Below are 14,234 nucleotides of genomic sequence, written 5' to 3'. Positions count from 1 at the left end.
GGTGCTTAAAGGAAGATGAGATGGTTTAGGAACCCAGAGCTGAAGGAACAACACAGCACATGCACACCTTAAGTTCCCCCACCCAACAGAAGGAGGAGACCAAGGCCTGGCATTTCCCAACCCCAACCTACCAACCCAGGTAGCCCAAGCAGGCTCATTCCTCCCACATTTGAATAGGAATTATGTCAGTGCCAGGAGAGCCCTCCTAAACCAGCAAGGGGAAATCAATGAGGACCCCCCCACTAACAATACGTTTCCTGGGGAAGTGCTCTTCTTCCTTGCTGGGCCTGAGACTCCCCTGCTCCACAGAGAGATCCCAGGATGGCCAGGCAAGCACTGGCAAGAAAGACTCCGTCACAGCAAGCCCATGCCTGGAAACCCCATCAAAAGTAAGTGGGGCAGCTGGGTGACACTGGCAAGGGGGCTCCTGCCACAAGGGCCTAATACAAGAGGCCTCTTCATGCCTATGGACCTGAGATTCTCTCTATTACAGAGAGACAGCAGGTAACTGGGAGGCTATAACAACCAGTCTGGCCTGGGAAGCATCTTTGTCATCATGAGCATGAACTCCCTTGCCCTGCCAGATACACAGAAGCAGGCTGGGTGAAGGGAAGTACCAATTAAGGGGATCCTCCCACAAAAAGTGCCATCTCTTCCAGGAGTTCCCTGCTCAAGAACCGATAGCTTACCCCCTGCACCAGTGGGTTTCCTTTCTGCCTCCCAGCCCCCATGCTGACTATTCCAACCCAGTAGCATCACTTAGACAAAGGCTGCTATGTGTACAGGTGTGAGTGCTTAATTATTGCGGAGATGGGAAGTCGTTCTAGAAAGTGAGCAGTAAGATCAATACGGCCACAGGACAGGGGTGCTAAGTTAGAGCAGAAGTTGAAAAGCAAAAGCCTAGGAAGGCTAAGAAACACCATCCCCTTAAGATTAAAAAGGAAGAGAAAGGCCTAAGAAGCACCATGGAGGAAGAAGACTTTAACCAATGGCTTTTTTTTTTTTACAAGGCAGTTACCTTGTAACTGGCATCATCAGAAAATAATAAAGTCTCACAAATAACTGAAGTCTTCAAGACAAAAGGAATGTTTTTACCTCTGAGGGAAAAAGCTCCTCCTATTATAACCTTTTTGAATGAACTTTTTAATGTATCCCATGTTTCTCTACTTTCTTACACAGAGAGCACAGAACAGAACTTCCTTGTGGATTTAGCACCAACATTCTAAGTATCAGCCATTTCACAGTGTGAAGGAGGCCTTCGAAGTCTTTTGGATATGTAGGGCTACTTTTTGCTTTCCTAATGCCCAATTGTTGAATTCTTATCTCTTATAACAGGTTTTCATTTCCTTACCTGTTCTTCCTCTGTAGGTTTGCCTACTTCCAGAAATCTAAACACCCTCATGATGGTGGTTTCTGATTTTTCAAGGACCGAAAAACCAGATAGATAAACTTCTTAGAATGATTTCTACGGCTAGAACAGAGATTCTAAAAGAGGGCCTGGATCCTTCTCTTGGGAGTGAAGTACATGGACTGTGTTAAATCAATTCCAGTTGAAAGTTCAGAGGATTCTTCATGCACCTTTCTTGATTCTCACTTATGTTACAGATGACTGAGGTAAACCCCTGATAAAAGAGGTGTTTTCAAGCTGGTACTTCTTTATTATGGAAAGAGGCAAAACATGTCAGCTTTTACACAAACAGCAAGCAGGTTACATACTGCTTTCTCTCTGTCTCTTTCCTCCCACCTGTCAAAACATGCTGGGAACCTTTTGAGCTTTGGAAATTTAACCAAAAAAAAACTTTTTTTAATGTAATCTTCCATCACTAAACAGGCTGTGGTGCCAGGAACGATTGCTGAATAGCAGAGCATTCAAAGAAATCACCAAAAGGAAAAGAATAGAAACATGTCTAAAAAGTGGTTATTTTGTTGTTGTTGTTGTTGTTGTTGTTTTTTGAGACAAGGTCTTGCTCTGTCACCCAGGATGTAGTACAGTGGTGCAATCTCGGCTCACTGCCACCTCTGCCTCCTAGGTTCAAGCAATTCTCCTGCCTCAGCCACCCCAGTAGCTGGGATTACAGGTGCCACCACACCTGGCAAATTTTTTGTGTGTTTTATGGTAGAGACGGGTTTTCACTGTGTTAGCCAGGCTGGTCTCAAACTCCTGGCCTCAAGTGATCCACCTGCCTCAAGCTTCCCAAAGTGCTGGGATTACAGGTATGTGCTACCGTGTCTGGCCCATTAGTTTTTTTTATTTTATTTATTTATTTATTTATTTGAGACAGAGTCTCGCTCCGTCACCCAAGCTGGAGTGCAGCGGCGGCATCATGGCTCACTGCAACCTCCACCTCCTGGGTTCAAGCAATTGTCATGCCTCAGCTTCCCGAGTAGCTGGGATTACAGGCCTGCGCCATCATGCCCAGGTAATTTTTCTGTTTTTAGTAGACACAGGGTCTCACTATGTTGGCGAGGCTGGTCTCGAACTCATGATCCACCAGCATAGGCCTCCCAAAGTGCTGGGATTACAGGTATGAACCACTGCACCCAGTCTAGTTTTTAAATAACTGGAAATTGGCTATAATACAACTCCTATATTTTGAAGTCTTACATCACATGCACATTTATAACAAGACTACTGAACACAGAGGTAAACATATTTATTAATCAATCCTTGCCTATTTGCACAAAATATGTTAATTGATAACTTAGAAGCAATTCTTCATATTTGTATTCCTATATATTATGTAGCATATATCAGTTTCATAACATGGATTTGTATATAAATGCTGTACTTACCACTAAAACTTTCAGAATTAGATGGTTCTGATAGGCAGATTCCAATCTATGATTCTCTAAAACATTAAAACACAGAGGTAACTTCTCAGTAAGAAAACAATATGAAAGCACTGTTATGAGGTCAAGTGAGTTGCACTGAGGGAAGAGATGTCCAACATCAGAGCCTCAGTCAGTAAATGATCTAGGCTGTCAATCACAGCTATGCCTTACCACCAAGAGCATCAAACAAGGAGACATTTTTCAGGGTAATGCAATAGCATTGTAGTCTGAAATTATTTTTTAAATTACTGCTACAATGAAATTTGGGAAGTGCTGGCAAACAATCCTACAGACAGCCACCCAAAGACCCTGTATAAGAAGAAATAGTGAAAACTAATAGTAACCACTAAAGAAGAGGGCAATAAATAAAGTTTTCTGTAAATAAAATTCTGTAAGTAAAGTTTCATGTGGCTTACAAGGGTTAACTCGAAAGGAAACTCAAATTTCTATCTTAATCTAGAAAAGTTAACACTGCATAGATCCCAAAGCAGCAAGATAAAATGACAAAAAGGAAGGTTCTGAAGAGAAATGTCATCTTACACACAGAGTGTTGGACTGACCTGGATCTGAACGCCAACTCAGCTACTCAGCCACTGCCTAACCTTGGGTAAGTTACTTAACCTCCTGATACTCAGCCTTATTCCCTCAAAACAAGCCTGACCATCTTCCTCCCAGGGTCACTCTCAGGATCTAATATAAAACTTTAGCCTAGTATTAGCATAAGGAAAGTACTTGATAAATGACAGCTGATATTGCTATACAACTAATAAAAATAATTTAAAACATCTTTTTTCTTTGAGACAGAGTCTTGCTCTGTCGCCCAGGCTGGAGTGCAGTGGGCCAGGCTGGAGTGCATTGGGGCAATCTCGGCTCACTGCAACCTCCGCCTCCTGGGTTCAAGTGATTCTCCTGCCTCAGCCTCCTGAGTAGCTGGGACCTCCTGAGTAGCTGCCCGCCACCACACCAAGTTTTGTATTTTTAGTAGACACGGGGTTTCACCATATTGGCCAGGCTGCTCTCAAAATCCTGAACTTGTGATCCACCCGCCTCAGCCTCCCAAAGTGCTGGGATTACAGGTGTGAGCCACCACATCCGGCCCCTAAAACATCTTTATGGCCCATAAAGTTAAGGCCTAGACTTCTTCCTAGGGAATAATATAGCGAATTTGGTTCATTGGTTTGAATGAATAAATAAACTAAAGAGTGAATGAATGGCCTATCAAGACCATTTTCAACTTATAACCAAGTTCTTTTTTACCACAGATACATCCATAAACACCTGCCTTCAACGAGTTCAATAGCAGTCCTCAGTGCCTCACACCAACTAGATACTCCATTTTAGGAAAGTGTGATACTCAGTGCCTCACACCAACTAAATCAACTCCACAGTTGATTTCGCTGAGTATCATGAAGACAATTTTTTTTTCTTTCTTCTGTGGCTCTAGCCAGTGAAACAATTTCAATCTATTTTACCCTCGGTATGAAACACAATGTCATAGTATTAGGAGCACAAGTTTTGGACAGATAGGTCTGAATTAGTCTAGCTCCATTATTTGCTGTCTGAACCTCATTAAGCATCAGTTATCTCTACCCATAAAAGGGTGAAATAACTTCTACTTCACGGTACCCTTCAGGTGGTGATGGTGAGATACTGTGAATAAAGTGCTTAGCAGGATACCTAGAACATAGTAATTAACACTCAAAAAATGAGAGTTATGATAACCATGGCATGGAGATCATCAGTGTTCACAAAGCTGATGAATTTTTCCTTATGTCTCTATAATGAGCCAAAAGCAACATCTATTTTCTTTGTAAGGTAGCAGCTATATGAATCCCACGATCTAGGCAACATTTCTTACAGGCAAGTAAGACGTGAATATAAAGCCTGAAGTCTTACCCCATGAAGTTAAAAACTCGGCAGCATATCGATAGAGACGATTCATGATCTCAATCACAATGGCATAGATGATGCTGGGCACATACAACAGGACACTGGTCCACTCAGACCCGCTGTTCTCATGTAGACCCAAGGCCCAAACCTCCAAGTCGAAGTAAATCATCATGACATACAGTGAGAAATAGAGGCAGAGGCATACAAATGGCAGGGAGACCAGGTAAATGCGCAACTGTCTCTTGTAGCTGGGGTACAGAGGCTCCTCCTTCCCAGTGATGGGATTGATACCCAAGACACCATGAAATCCCGGCCGGGGCTCCTCAAACTTTCTCTTCATGAGCAATGTCCCCCACCTGTAGGTCATGTTGGCACAGCCACGCTTCCACACTTCCAGAATCACCGTGGACCAGATTAGGTTGAATGAGGCAAAGATCACATACTTGTCATAGTCTTCCCACACAAACAAGTAGTAAGGTAACCCAATGACAGCCATGGGGATTAATGCAAAAGTGAAATATTCCAAAAATCCAAAGTACAGAGCAATTGTTTCCCCGAAGTAGCCACGAATACTGTCTATAGTGGAAAGAAAGAAAGAACATAAGTATAGACTACCAAAGACTTTAAAAAATCATTTCAAGTACACTTATTCATTTTTTAGTTAAGTGGGGATCATTTAACCCTCACTTCCCAATCAGCGTGTGGTGGTAAATCCAGCCTCCATGCAGTACAAAGACCCTGCTTGTCTGCATGGCGGGTCCAACATTTCCCCCAGGTAAGCGCCCAGGCCTTAGCTGCAGGGCCTGCTCTGCAGGCGCCTGGACTCTGTTTCCCCTCGCCTGGTAGATAACTTCTTCCCAAAGGAAAACTCATCTTGTAGCTTACCCAAAATCTCCAAGGTCCTAATTTAAGTTCAGCCACAGCCACTGAACATTAATTTGGGGGTTTAATTTATGCTCCCCACTTTTCTCCCACTTTAGTGTTATAAATGTTCCTTTCGAAGAAGACTCCCCATCCACAAAATTCTGCTCTTCCCTACCCAAAGACAAACTTTCATCAATGTGTCATGGCAAATTTTTCAATACACTAAAGAAAAATCATTCAGGCCGGGCGCGGTGGCTCAAGCCTGTAATCCCAGCACTTTGGGAGGCCAAGACGGGCGGATCACGAGGTCAGGAGATCGAGACCATCCTGGCTAACACGGTGAAACCCCGTCTCTACTAAAAATACAAAAAACTAGCCGGGCGAGGTGGCGGGCGCCTGTAGTCCCAGCTACTCGGGAGGCTGAGGCAGGAGAATGGCGTGAACCCGGGAGGCGGAGCTTGCAGTGAGCTGAGATCCGGCCACTGCAGTCCAGCCCGGGATACAGAGCAAGACTCCGTCTCAAAAAAAAAAAAAAAAGAAAAATCATTCAAAAGCACAAAACAAGATTCTACACATGAACTCCCAGAACAGCCATGGAACACATTTATCAACACTTTCACATACGCACTGGGAAGAAGGTCCAAGCAACATGACTGCTAATGTTCTGTGAACGTGCCACAAGCTCACTGACTCTAGAGAGGTCCCCAACACTGCATCCTTTGCCAGCCTCATCCACATGGGGAGTGCTTGGATCGTAAGAGCATCCCGCACCAGGACTAGGGTGGGAAGCAGCGGGTGAGAGGAAGTGTGGCAGTGGGCGTTATTATTTCTTAGTTAATAATACACAGTTAACATATTTTTCTTAAGATAATTTGCGTAGTCTATAAAGGTGAGTTAGAATGAACTGATTTTCTCCTATCCTTAATTCTTCCCCCTAACCCAGGAGCAAATGAAAACAGTAGGTATGATGTCACCTCAAATTTAAATCAGGTTAAAGAACATCTGATCTTTTTAAAAAAAAAAAAAAAGGTGCTCATGACACTTAGCTCCACAGCAGATGACCTTCCCCTTTCAATCTCAAGGAGCCTCAAGATTCACCTGTATCCCAGATGCTATCACCAGTCTCAGTCCCCAGAGACCCCAAATCCACTACCACCCCATGCCTAGCCTTCACCATCGACTTTCTCCCTTTACTTTCTAAGAAGTAGCTAATAGAGGCTGGGAGCAGTGGCTCACACCGGTAATCCCAACACTTTGGGAGGCCAATGCAGGCGGATCACCTGAGGTCAGGAGTTCGAGACCAGCCTGGCCAACATGGTGTAACCCCGTCTCTACCAAAAATACAAAAATTAGCCGGGCATGCTGATGTGTACTTGTAGTCCCAGCTACTCAGGAGGCTGAGGCAGGAGAATCGCTTGAACTCGGGAAGCGGAGATTGCAGTGAGCTGAGATTGCACCACTGCACTCGGGCATGGGCCACAGAGCGAGATTCCATCCCCCCCACCAAAAAAAAAAAAAAAAAAGTAGCTAACAGATACAGTCACTTTACAAGTCCTAGAGGCAATATTCAAATTCCCTCCCACTTAAATGGCAAAACAAAGTTAAAGAGTTATAAGTATAACATAAAATGACTATTGTATGACCCAGAATTAACAAAAACAGAACTTTTCCTTTCAGAGAATACAAACAAAATTCAAAATGTAATTTCAGAGTTTGATCTTAAAAACAATTTTTGTTTGGTAAAGCATTATGTAATAGTTGTTTTCAGAAACACAAAACAGAAAGAAAATTATTTTAGAAGGATACCATTAAACAAAATCAAAAGGAAAATATCCTTTAAAGAAAAAAAAAATGATAGTAATGCAAAGGTGAAATCTACGAGCTTAAATTTAATTCTCATGCTTAAAAAATATAACCAGACTAAAATACTTGAACATCCATATTGACAAAATTTTAAATAATGCCCAGCACATACCAAATAAATAATTATTCTTATAATTATATTCAAAGAAAACGGACAGATCCAGTAATTCATGCCAAGGTAATCACAAATCCCCTCAAAGATGTTTGGCCTGCTAGTTGCCCTAAGTGTGGCATAGCTTGGTTCATTCTAAATAACTGGCTCCTCAAAAATAGAAATTTTCAAATACAAAATAGTAATTCATAGTCAAACTAAATTCTTATTAAAACTTGTTTGAGGCCAGGCACGGTGGCTCACACCTGTAATCCTAGCATTTTGGGAGGCCGAGGCTGGTGGATCACCTAAGGTCAGGAGTTCGAAACCAGCCTGGCCAACATAGTGAAACCCCATCTCTAATAAAAATACAAAAAATTAGTGAGGTGTGGTGGCACATGCCTATAATCCCAGCTACGCAGCAGGCTAAGGCAGGAGAATTGCTTGAACCTGGGAGGCAGAAGTTGCAGTGAGCTGAGATTGCACCATTGCACTCTAGCCTGGGCAACAAGAGTGAAATTCCATCTCAAAACAAACAAACAAACAAAAAAACTTGTTTGATTCCAACTCTGACACATATGCAGGAAGGCCACTCTGAACTGTCTGTATTGTTGGTGAAGGGTAGTGAAAGCCTATGATTCAGCTGATCTAAAGTAGTATTAGAACATCAAAAAATACCAGGCACAATAGCTCATGCCCATAATCCCAGCACTTTGGGAGGCCAAGGCACAGGGATTGCCTGAGCATGAGTTCAAGACCAGCCTGAGCAACATGGCAAAACCCCGTCTTTACAAAAAATACAAAAAATTAGCTGGAGATGGTGGTGCACGCCGGTGATCTCAGTTACTCACAAGGCTGAGATGGGAGGATTGATTAAGTCTGGAAGGTCAAGGCTGCAGTGAGCTGTGATCATACCACTGCACTCCAGCCTGTGACACAGTGAGACCCTTTCTCAAAAAAAAAAAAAAAAAAAAAGTTTAAAAAAAAAGAATAAAGAGGTCATCTAACCCACCTTATTTCCCCCACAAAATGTTTTCCCATATGCAGCTGGTGATCCCTGCCTAGTAGAGCACTAAATATTCGCTCAAGGGAGCTGACTCCACTGCTGGATCATAACTTTTCATTAGAGGCCTTCCTCTTCTTTAAAAGAACAAGCACTGACACATACCTATGGGCTGATACTTTAAAGCAAACCGAGTGTACCAGGTGTCCTCAAGCTTCTTCAGGGCTTCATCGTCATGCAGTGGAAACACCTGAATCACGATGCCAGACGTGAGCAATCTTCTCACTGTACAGGGAAAATGTGCCAAACTGCATGAAATGGACTGGAGATGGTGCATGATACGCTTCAGCAAGTATTATAAGGACATGCCACAGAGGAATACAACCCAAAGGTCAATGTCATACTGCCTACTCCAAACCTATATATTCTTTCGTTTTTCAGAATGTAAATATCTTTACTATTCTCTTTGACTATGAAGCAAAACAAGAAAATATAACATTTTACACCATACAGAAGTGTACAAATTAGACTATGAGAGGCCCCTGTTAGTCTCTCCTTCCCCTTGAAAACAACCACTGTAAAAAGCAATGTAGTGTATAACCAGACATAAAAATATATCCATATATATTTTAAGAACAAAAATAAAATCATTTTATACACATTACCGTGTTTTGTAATCTCTTCTCATGTAGTAGCATACAATGAATTTTTTTGATGCCAATAAAAATAGAACATGAAATGTCCTTTTAACAGTACCATAATATTCCCTTGTATGAAAAGCTGTAATTCAACTAATCCTCTATTTAAAAACATTTGTTTCCCTTTTTTTGCTATTGTAAACAATGCTAAAATTTGTACAAATACCATTCCCTACCTGTCTACTATTTCCTTAGTACTTAGAGGGGGAACTGTGACACATATTATAAAATTGTCTCTAGAAAAAATTTACCAATCTGTCCTTCCACTACAGCAAAGATAAGAAAATGTTCAGTTCTTTTCATTCTTGTTGATACAGAGTATTTTCAATCCTTTTCATCTCTTCTAATCTGATAACAAAAGCTTACACTCACAAATAGCAAATAACAAAATCAAATTAAGACTTCCTACTTTTAGCAGTCATTTGACTAGTATGGTTTGAACACTCATGCACATATCTGGAAGAGACAAATGAATTTAACCAAAGACAGTATCTCCCAGCAATATTAAATGAAAATTTGGAATTGTCTCATCCACAGTAATTAGAATGACTCAGTGGATGGAGAAGAGTGTCTTCAGGTCTTCAAGAGGAAGTGTGTTCTGTAGATATGGAGAACTCAAATACAATGCCTTGTGCCATATTTGGGGAGATGGAATATTTTCCACATGAATTCCTAATACAGTCTGTTACTAAGAATACGGTTGCTTATAAAATGAAATTTGGCCAGGCACAGTGGTTCACACCCATAATTCCAGCACTTTAGGAGGCTGAGGTGGAGGATTGCCTGAGGTCAGGAGTTCAAAACCAGCCCGGGCACCGTCACAAGACCTCCATCTCTACAAAAAAAAATTAAAAATGAGCTGGCCATGGTGGTGTGTGCCTGCAGTCCTAGCTACTCAGGAGGCTGAGGTGGGAGGATGACTGGAGTCCAGGAGTTCAAGGCTACAGTGAGCTATGATAGTGCCACTGCAGTTCAGCCTGGGCAACAGAGCAAGACCTCATCCCAAAAAAAAAAAAAAAAGATAAAATTTGCATTAAGAAAGGATACTTTGCTGTTTTCATCCACTGATAAGCTTTGAGCTCTTTAAGGTTTATCAGCTCAAGTCTTCGGAGGGCTACCTCCCTTATCTCCTATCTACCTGTTACCAGAGACAGGTGATAAAAATATCAAGCATAAGACCCCTTATTGAGGACTGGCAAATAAACGTCTGCAGTGTGGAACAGAAACACAAAGTGTTCAGTGTAGTAACACTACATAGAGACAATGTAGTCTTAGGACAGGTCCCCATCATAAAATCTTCAGAATAATTTAAAAGTAAACCCAACTTCTTAGAAATGAAAAAGAAAAAGATAATAAAGAGATATCTGGTACTAACAATAGGAAAAGTCTGAAAAAAAAAGATTCTTCATATATGGTTCCCCCCACAATTATATTTTCATAAGTTATACGAGGAAAAAAGTTTTTAAAAGCTAGGTTTGTGACACAATTATCCTTCATGATTGTAAAACAGTATATACTCAAAGTATCAGTAACTAGGGTAAAAAGACATGTGGTTTAAGTTACTCAGTCTCTGGTACGGGCAAATCCATTTTTAAATATTTTAATTCTAACATGGTTCAGTGGATTTTTCTTCAGCTTGCAAGAGTTAAAGTTGATCACACACGACTGTTCTGATTCTTAGTCCTTATTTGGGGACATACAGGCTACAGCTGATTCCTTCTTCCTATTACTACCCTTGTAAATTACTACATGAAGTTTTTTAACTGAACTGATTTATAGCATATAAATTATTTATTTCTAAGTTCTGTTAAAAAAAAATGACTCCATTCTACTGTAGAAGACTTTCCAGGCAGGCATAAAAACCAGTTTCTAAAAATAGGACTGTGAACTGAAGACTTGGAGAGAATATAAAGCTGCAGGTCCTAAATTACTGATCTTCTGTTTATCAGTGCCAAAGTCATGGTTCTGGTTTCAGTTTCTAAAAACAGAGGTTTGCTTTTAGGTTTTTTTTTTTTTTTAAATCCTTCAAACTTCTCATGTCAGTTAAGAATGTAATTACTAGGAAGGAGACTTACCTTCAAAGGAAACCATAATGCCATGTGGGCCTATTTAAAGAAAACAAAAACCTAAGCCAGAGTCCTTCCTTCAAGAGTGCTGAATGATCTCTTATCAAGTACTGGGGCTGTAATAGCCATTGAACCGTTAGCCAAACAAATCAAAATTTAGTTTAAGAGAGACTATCATCAGTAACATAGTTTACAGTAGGACCCTCCAGATTAACTAATGCAATAACAATACTAACACAGTACTGCTTCTGTCTTTGGTTTATGTGATGTGTTTACTTCAAAAGTAAAAGCAAAATCCCTCTCATAACTCCTTACAGCATTTCTGTGGGAGAGAGAGGAGCAGGTCATGCTACCTCCAATCCAACAGGAGGTGATAAGTACAGATGCCTGCAGGAAGTGGTGGCCAGCAGCCTTTGCACAATGAAGACAGTCCCTGTTCCCACAGCTGCTGCTGCACCTAGTACTCTAACTCTAGCACTCAGGTGTGAAGAGATCACTTATGTCTTAATAAAAAAAAAAAAATCTTTCTTAAAACACTATCATAAGGTTCTAAAAGAATATCTATATAATATTAAAGACATAATACATGTGCCAGGTGGTCCCATCAATCAAAACATGATAAACATCCAGCAGACATTTTTAGATACAGCTTTAATCTAAATAAAGTAAAATCCCTTAGGATATGGTTAAAATGTAAGAAAACCTTGGATCCCTTAAAAACTCCTCTAAAACTTTCATTAGGTTATTTGCATGATGATTGACGGTTAATCACTAGGAGAAGCAAAGTCTGAGGGCATGAAAAGATCTTAGAAGACATGAAAACAAGAAATGAATGGCTGTCAAGATGAATGCTTGGGGACTAAGACACATGTAGCCAATTGCTAATTCTCCATGTTGCTTGTCACGTGGTGGAATGAAGGGGAACCCTTATATGCATGTAAGGAACACAGCTGTGCTTTGGTCGAGGATAGCCCAAGGTAAACATCCAAAGTGACTCAGCAACTTTAGAGCACAGGCATATAACTCCACTTGTTATCACAGCCATGTAGCCATAACATGGCTTTAATAGATGGACAGTGGGGAGCCAGGACATGGCTCAGCTCGCGCATACCCAGAAAGAGAAAGAGTTAGGCTGCTGACCCTGGAGAGCCAACCATGCAGTTGCGTGTGGGAGCCACCGGACTAAGCAGCTGAGACAGGGCGAACAGTGTGAGAGAGCTAGCGTAAGTAAGCTGCTGCTGAGGCAGCTGCTGAATAAAACTACCTTTCACCTGCCTACGGACCCCCAGGTGTTCTTTCGGCTATCGGCTCATCCACCCTCTCCCATCAGACCTCAGCATGAGCTGGAACCTGACCCCAAGCATAACATTCGGCATAGTCATGGACCTACAATGCACATCTCACAGCGCCATCTAACTGCCTTGAAATCATGTTTACATGACAAAACTTGCTATCTACTTAATGAAAGCTTTCTATCAAAACACAACATTACAGCAAGCAACTTTATATGTGTAAGTAAAATGAAAATCAAATTAAACGTAAGATCTGGGGAGTGTTTCTCATGAAAGTCCTGGCCGCCTTTCAGTCTTGAGGGGCATCACATTGGGCAGACTAAAGCCTCACCTCCCAATTAGCCTCACAGAGGCTGCCTAGGTGAGCAGATACCTTCAAATAAAATGAAAATAGCTTTTCCACTTATTTCTGTAGTTTAACTTAATGAAAATCTAGGATTTAAGTTACTCCAAGTTTTATTAGTTCTAAAATTTGCACTCCCAAAATAGGTTATAGTTTTAATTATGCATATGCCACTTTCCTTCAACCAAGTATTATTATATAAAATTAAAATGATGCAAAAAACACAGTTTAAGGATCACATTCTCAAAGGCATAAAGGAAGAGAATAATGCAGCATTTAAAATCCCAGGACTGACAACTTAATTCTTATCTCAGTATAAAAATCTTTCCAATGACCACGATCAAGATGATTTTATTGTACTCATATTTAGTACCAAAATGGAAGGAAAGGGAAGGGAGAAGAGAGGAAGAAAGGAAAAAAAAAAAATCCTTGTTTACAAAAGCCTCATCCTGCCAGAAAGAAAGTTATTTCTATTATTGCTTCAGGATACCAGACTGGCTACCTACACAGTTAGAGAAATCCATTTACATATTTCCTTGAAGGTTTTCATTCAGCTGAAAATTTATCTCTTTGAAGCAACTAGAAGCATTTGAAAAACTGCTGCTCCATTATCCCATCTGATCAAAGAGCACACTCACTCTTTTCTCTGTCCCAGCCACATCCAAGAGGACGTAAGGACGTACCTGTGCAGAAACTCACAGGTGGAAGCCGTGATTTCCATATTATCAATGTGCAAGAAAAAAGAGAAACAGAATGCTTACACTAACAATCAGTCTGCTTCGTATTTTATTGGATGCAGTACCCAGCTGTGTCTGAAAACATGCCTTCCCGCTAGGAGATGACGAAAGATTTAAAAATTTTGGGACAGTATCAAACAACTGCTTAACTACAGAATGTGGAAATCGTGGTTACAAATAGTGGCAAAAAGATACCTCTGCCCTATTCTTGTTCGTGATGCCAAATTAAAAACAAAAGGAAACAAGAAACATAAAAAGAAATCCCTGTCTTTCATGCAAGTACGAAAAAACAAACTAAAATCCCAAATCACCAACTATAAAAAGAGGCCTTGAAAATTAGCCCTGGGTAAACTAAGAGCACCCATGCTTCTGCAAACGTGGGCCAAGCACACAAAGGGCAAGGCTGTCCTGGAACTGGGGATGGTAAATCACAGTCCCCTTGCTCAGAATGCAGGCAATGAGGGTACATGACAGACACCTGGAGTATGTCTGCTCCCTGCCTGGCACCACAGCCAGATAAGAGACCAGGTTGGAGGAAGAACAGTGACCTGCTGG

At 41.1% G+C, this 14,234-nt stretch overlaps 1 protein-coding gene across 2 annotated transcripts in view; it reads right to left on the bottom strand.

Moving 5' to 3' along the window:
• Window positions 1–14,234, bottom strand: part of ANO10 (anoctamin 10) — a 243,948-nt gene that overhangs the window by 200,952 nt on the left and 28,762 nt on the right. For both annotated transcript variants that reach the window (XM_007983848.3, XM_007983847.3), the window contains exons 5-7: window positions 8,709–8,828; window positions 4,729–5,298; window positions 2,794–2,849 (exon numbers count right to left, since the gene is read on the bottom strand). In XM_007983848.3, coding sequence (XP_007982039.1) covers window positions 2,794–2,849; window positions 4,729–5,298; window positions 8,709–8,828 — 746 coding nt within the window. The remainder of the gene's footprint in view (window positions 1–2,793; window positions 2,850–4,728; window positions 5,299–8,708; window positions 8,829–14,234) is intronic.

The sequence above is a fragment of the Chlorocebus sabaeus genome, chromosome 22 (assembly GCF_047675955.1).
Source record: "Chlorocebus sabaeus isolate Y175 chromosome 22, mChlSab1.0.hap1, whole genome shotgun sequence".
NCBI classification, from domain to species: Eukaryota; Metazoa; Chordata; class Mammalia; order Primates; family Cercopithecidae; genus Chlorocebus; species Chlorocebus sabaeus.
Note: the sequence above shows the minus strand (reverse complement) of the source record. Positions and strands in the feature narration are given on the sequence as shown.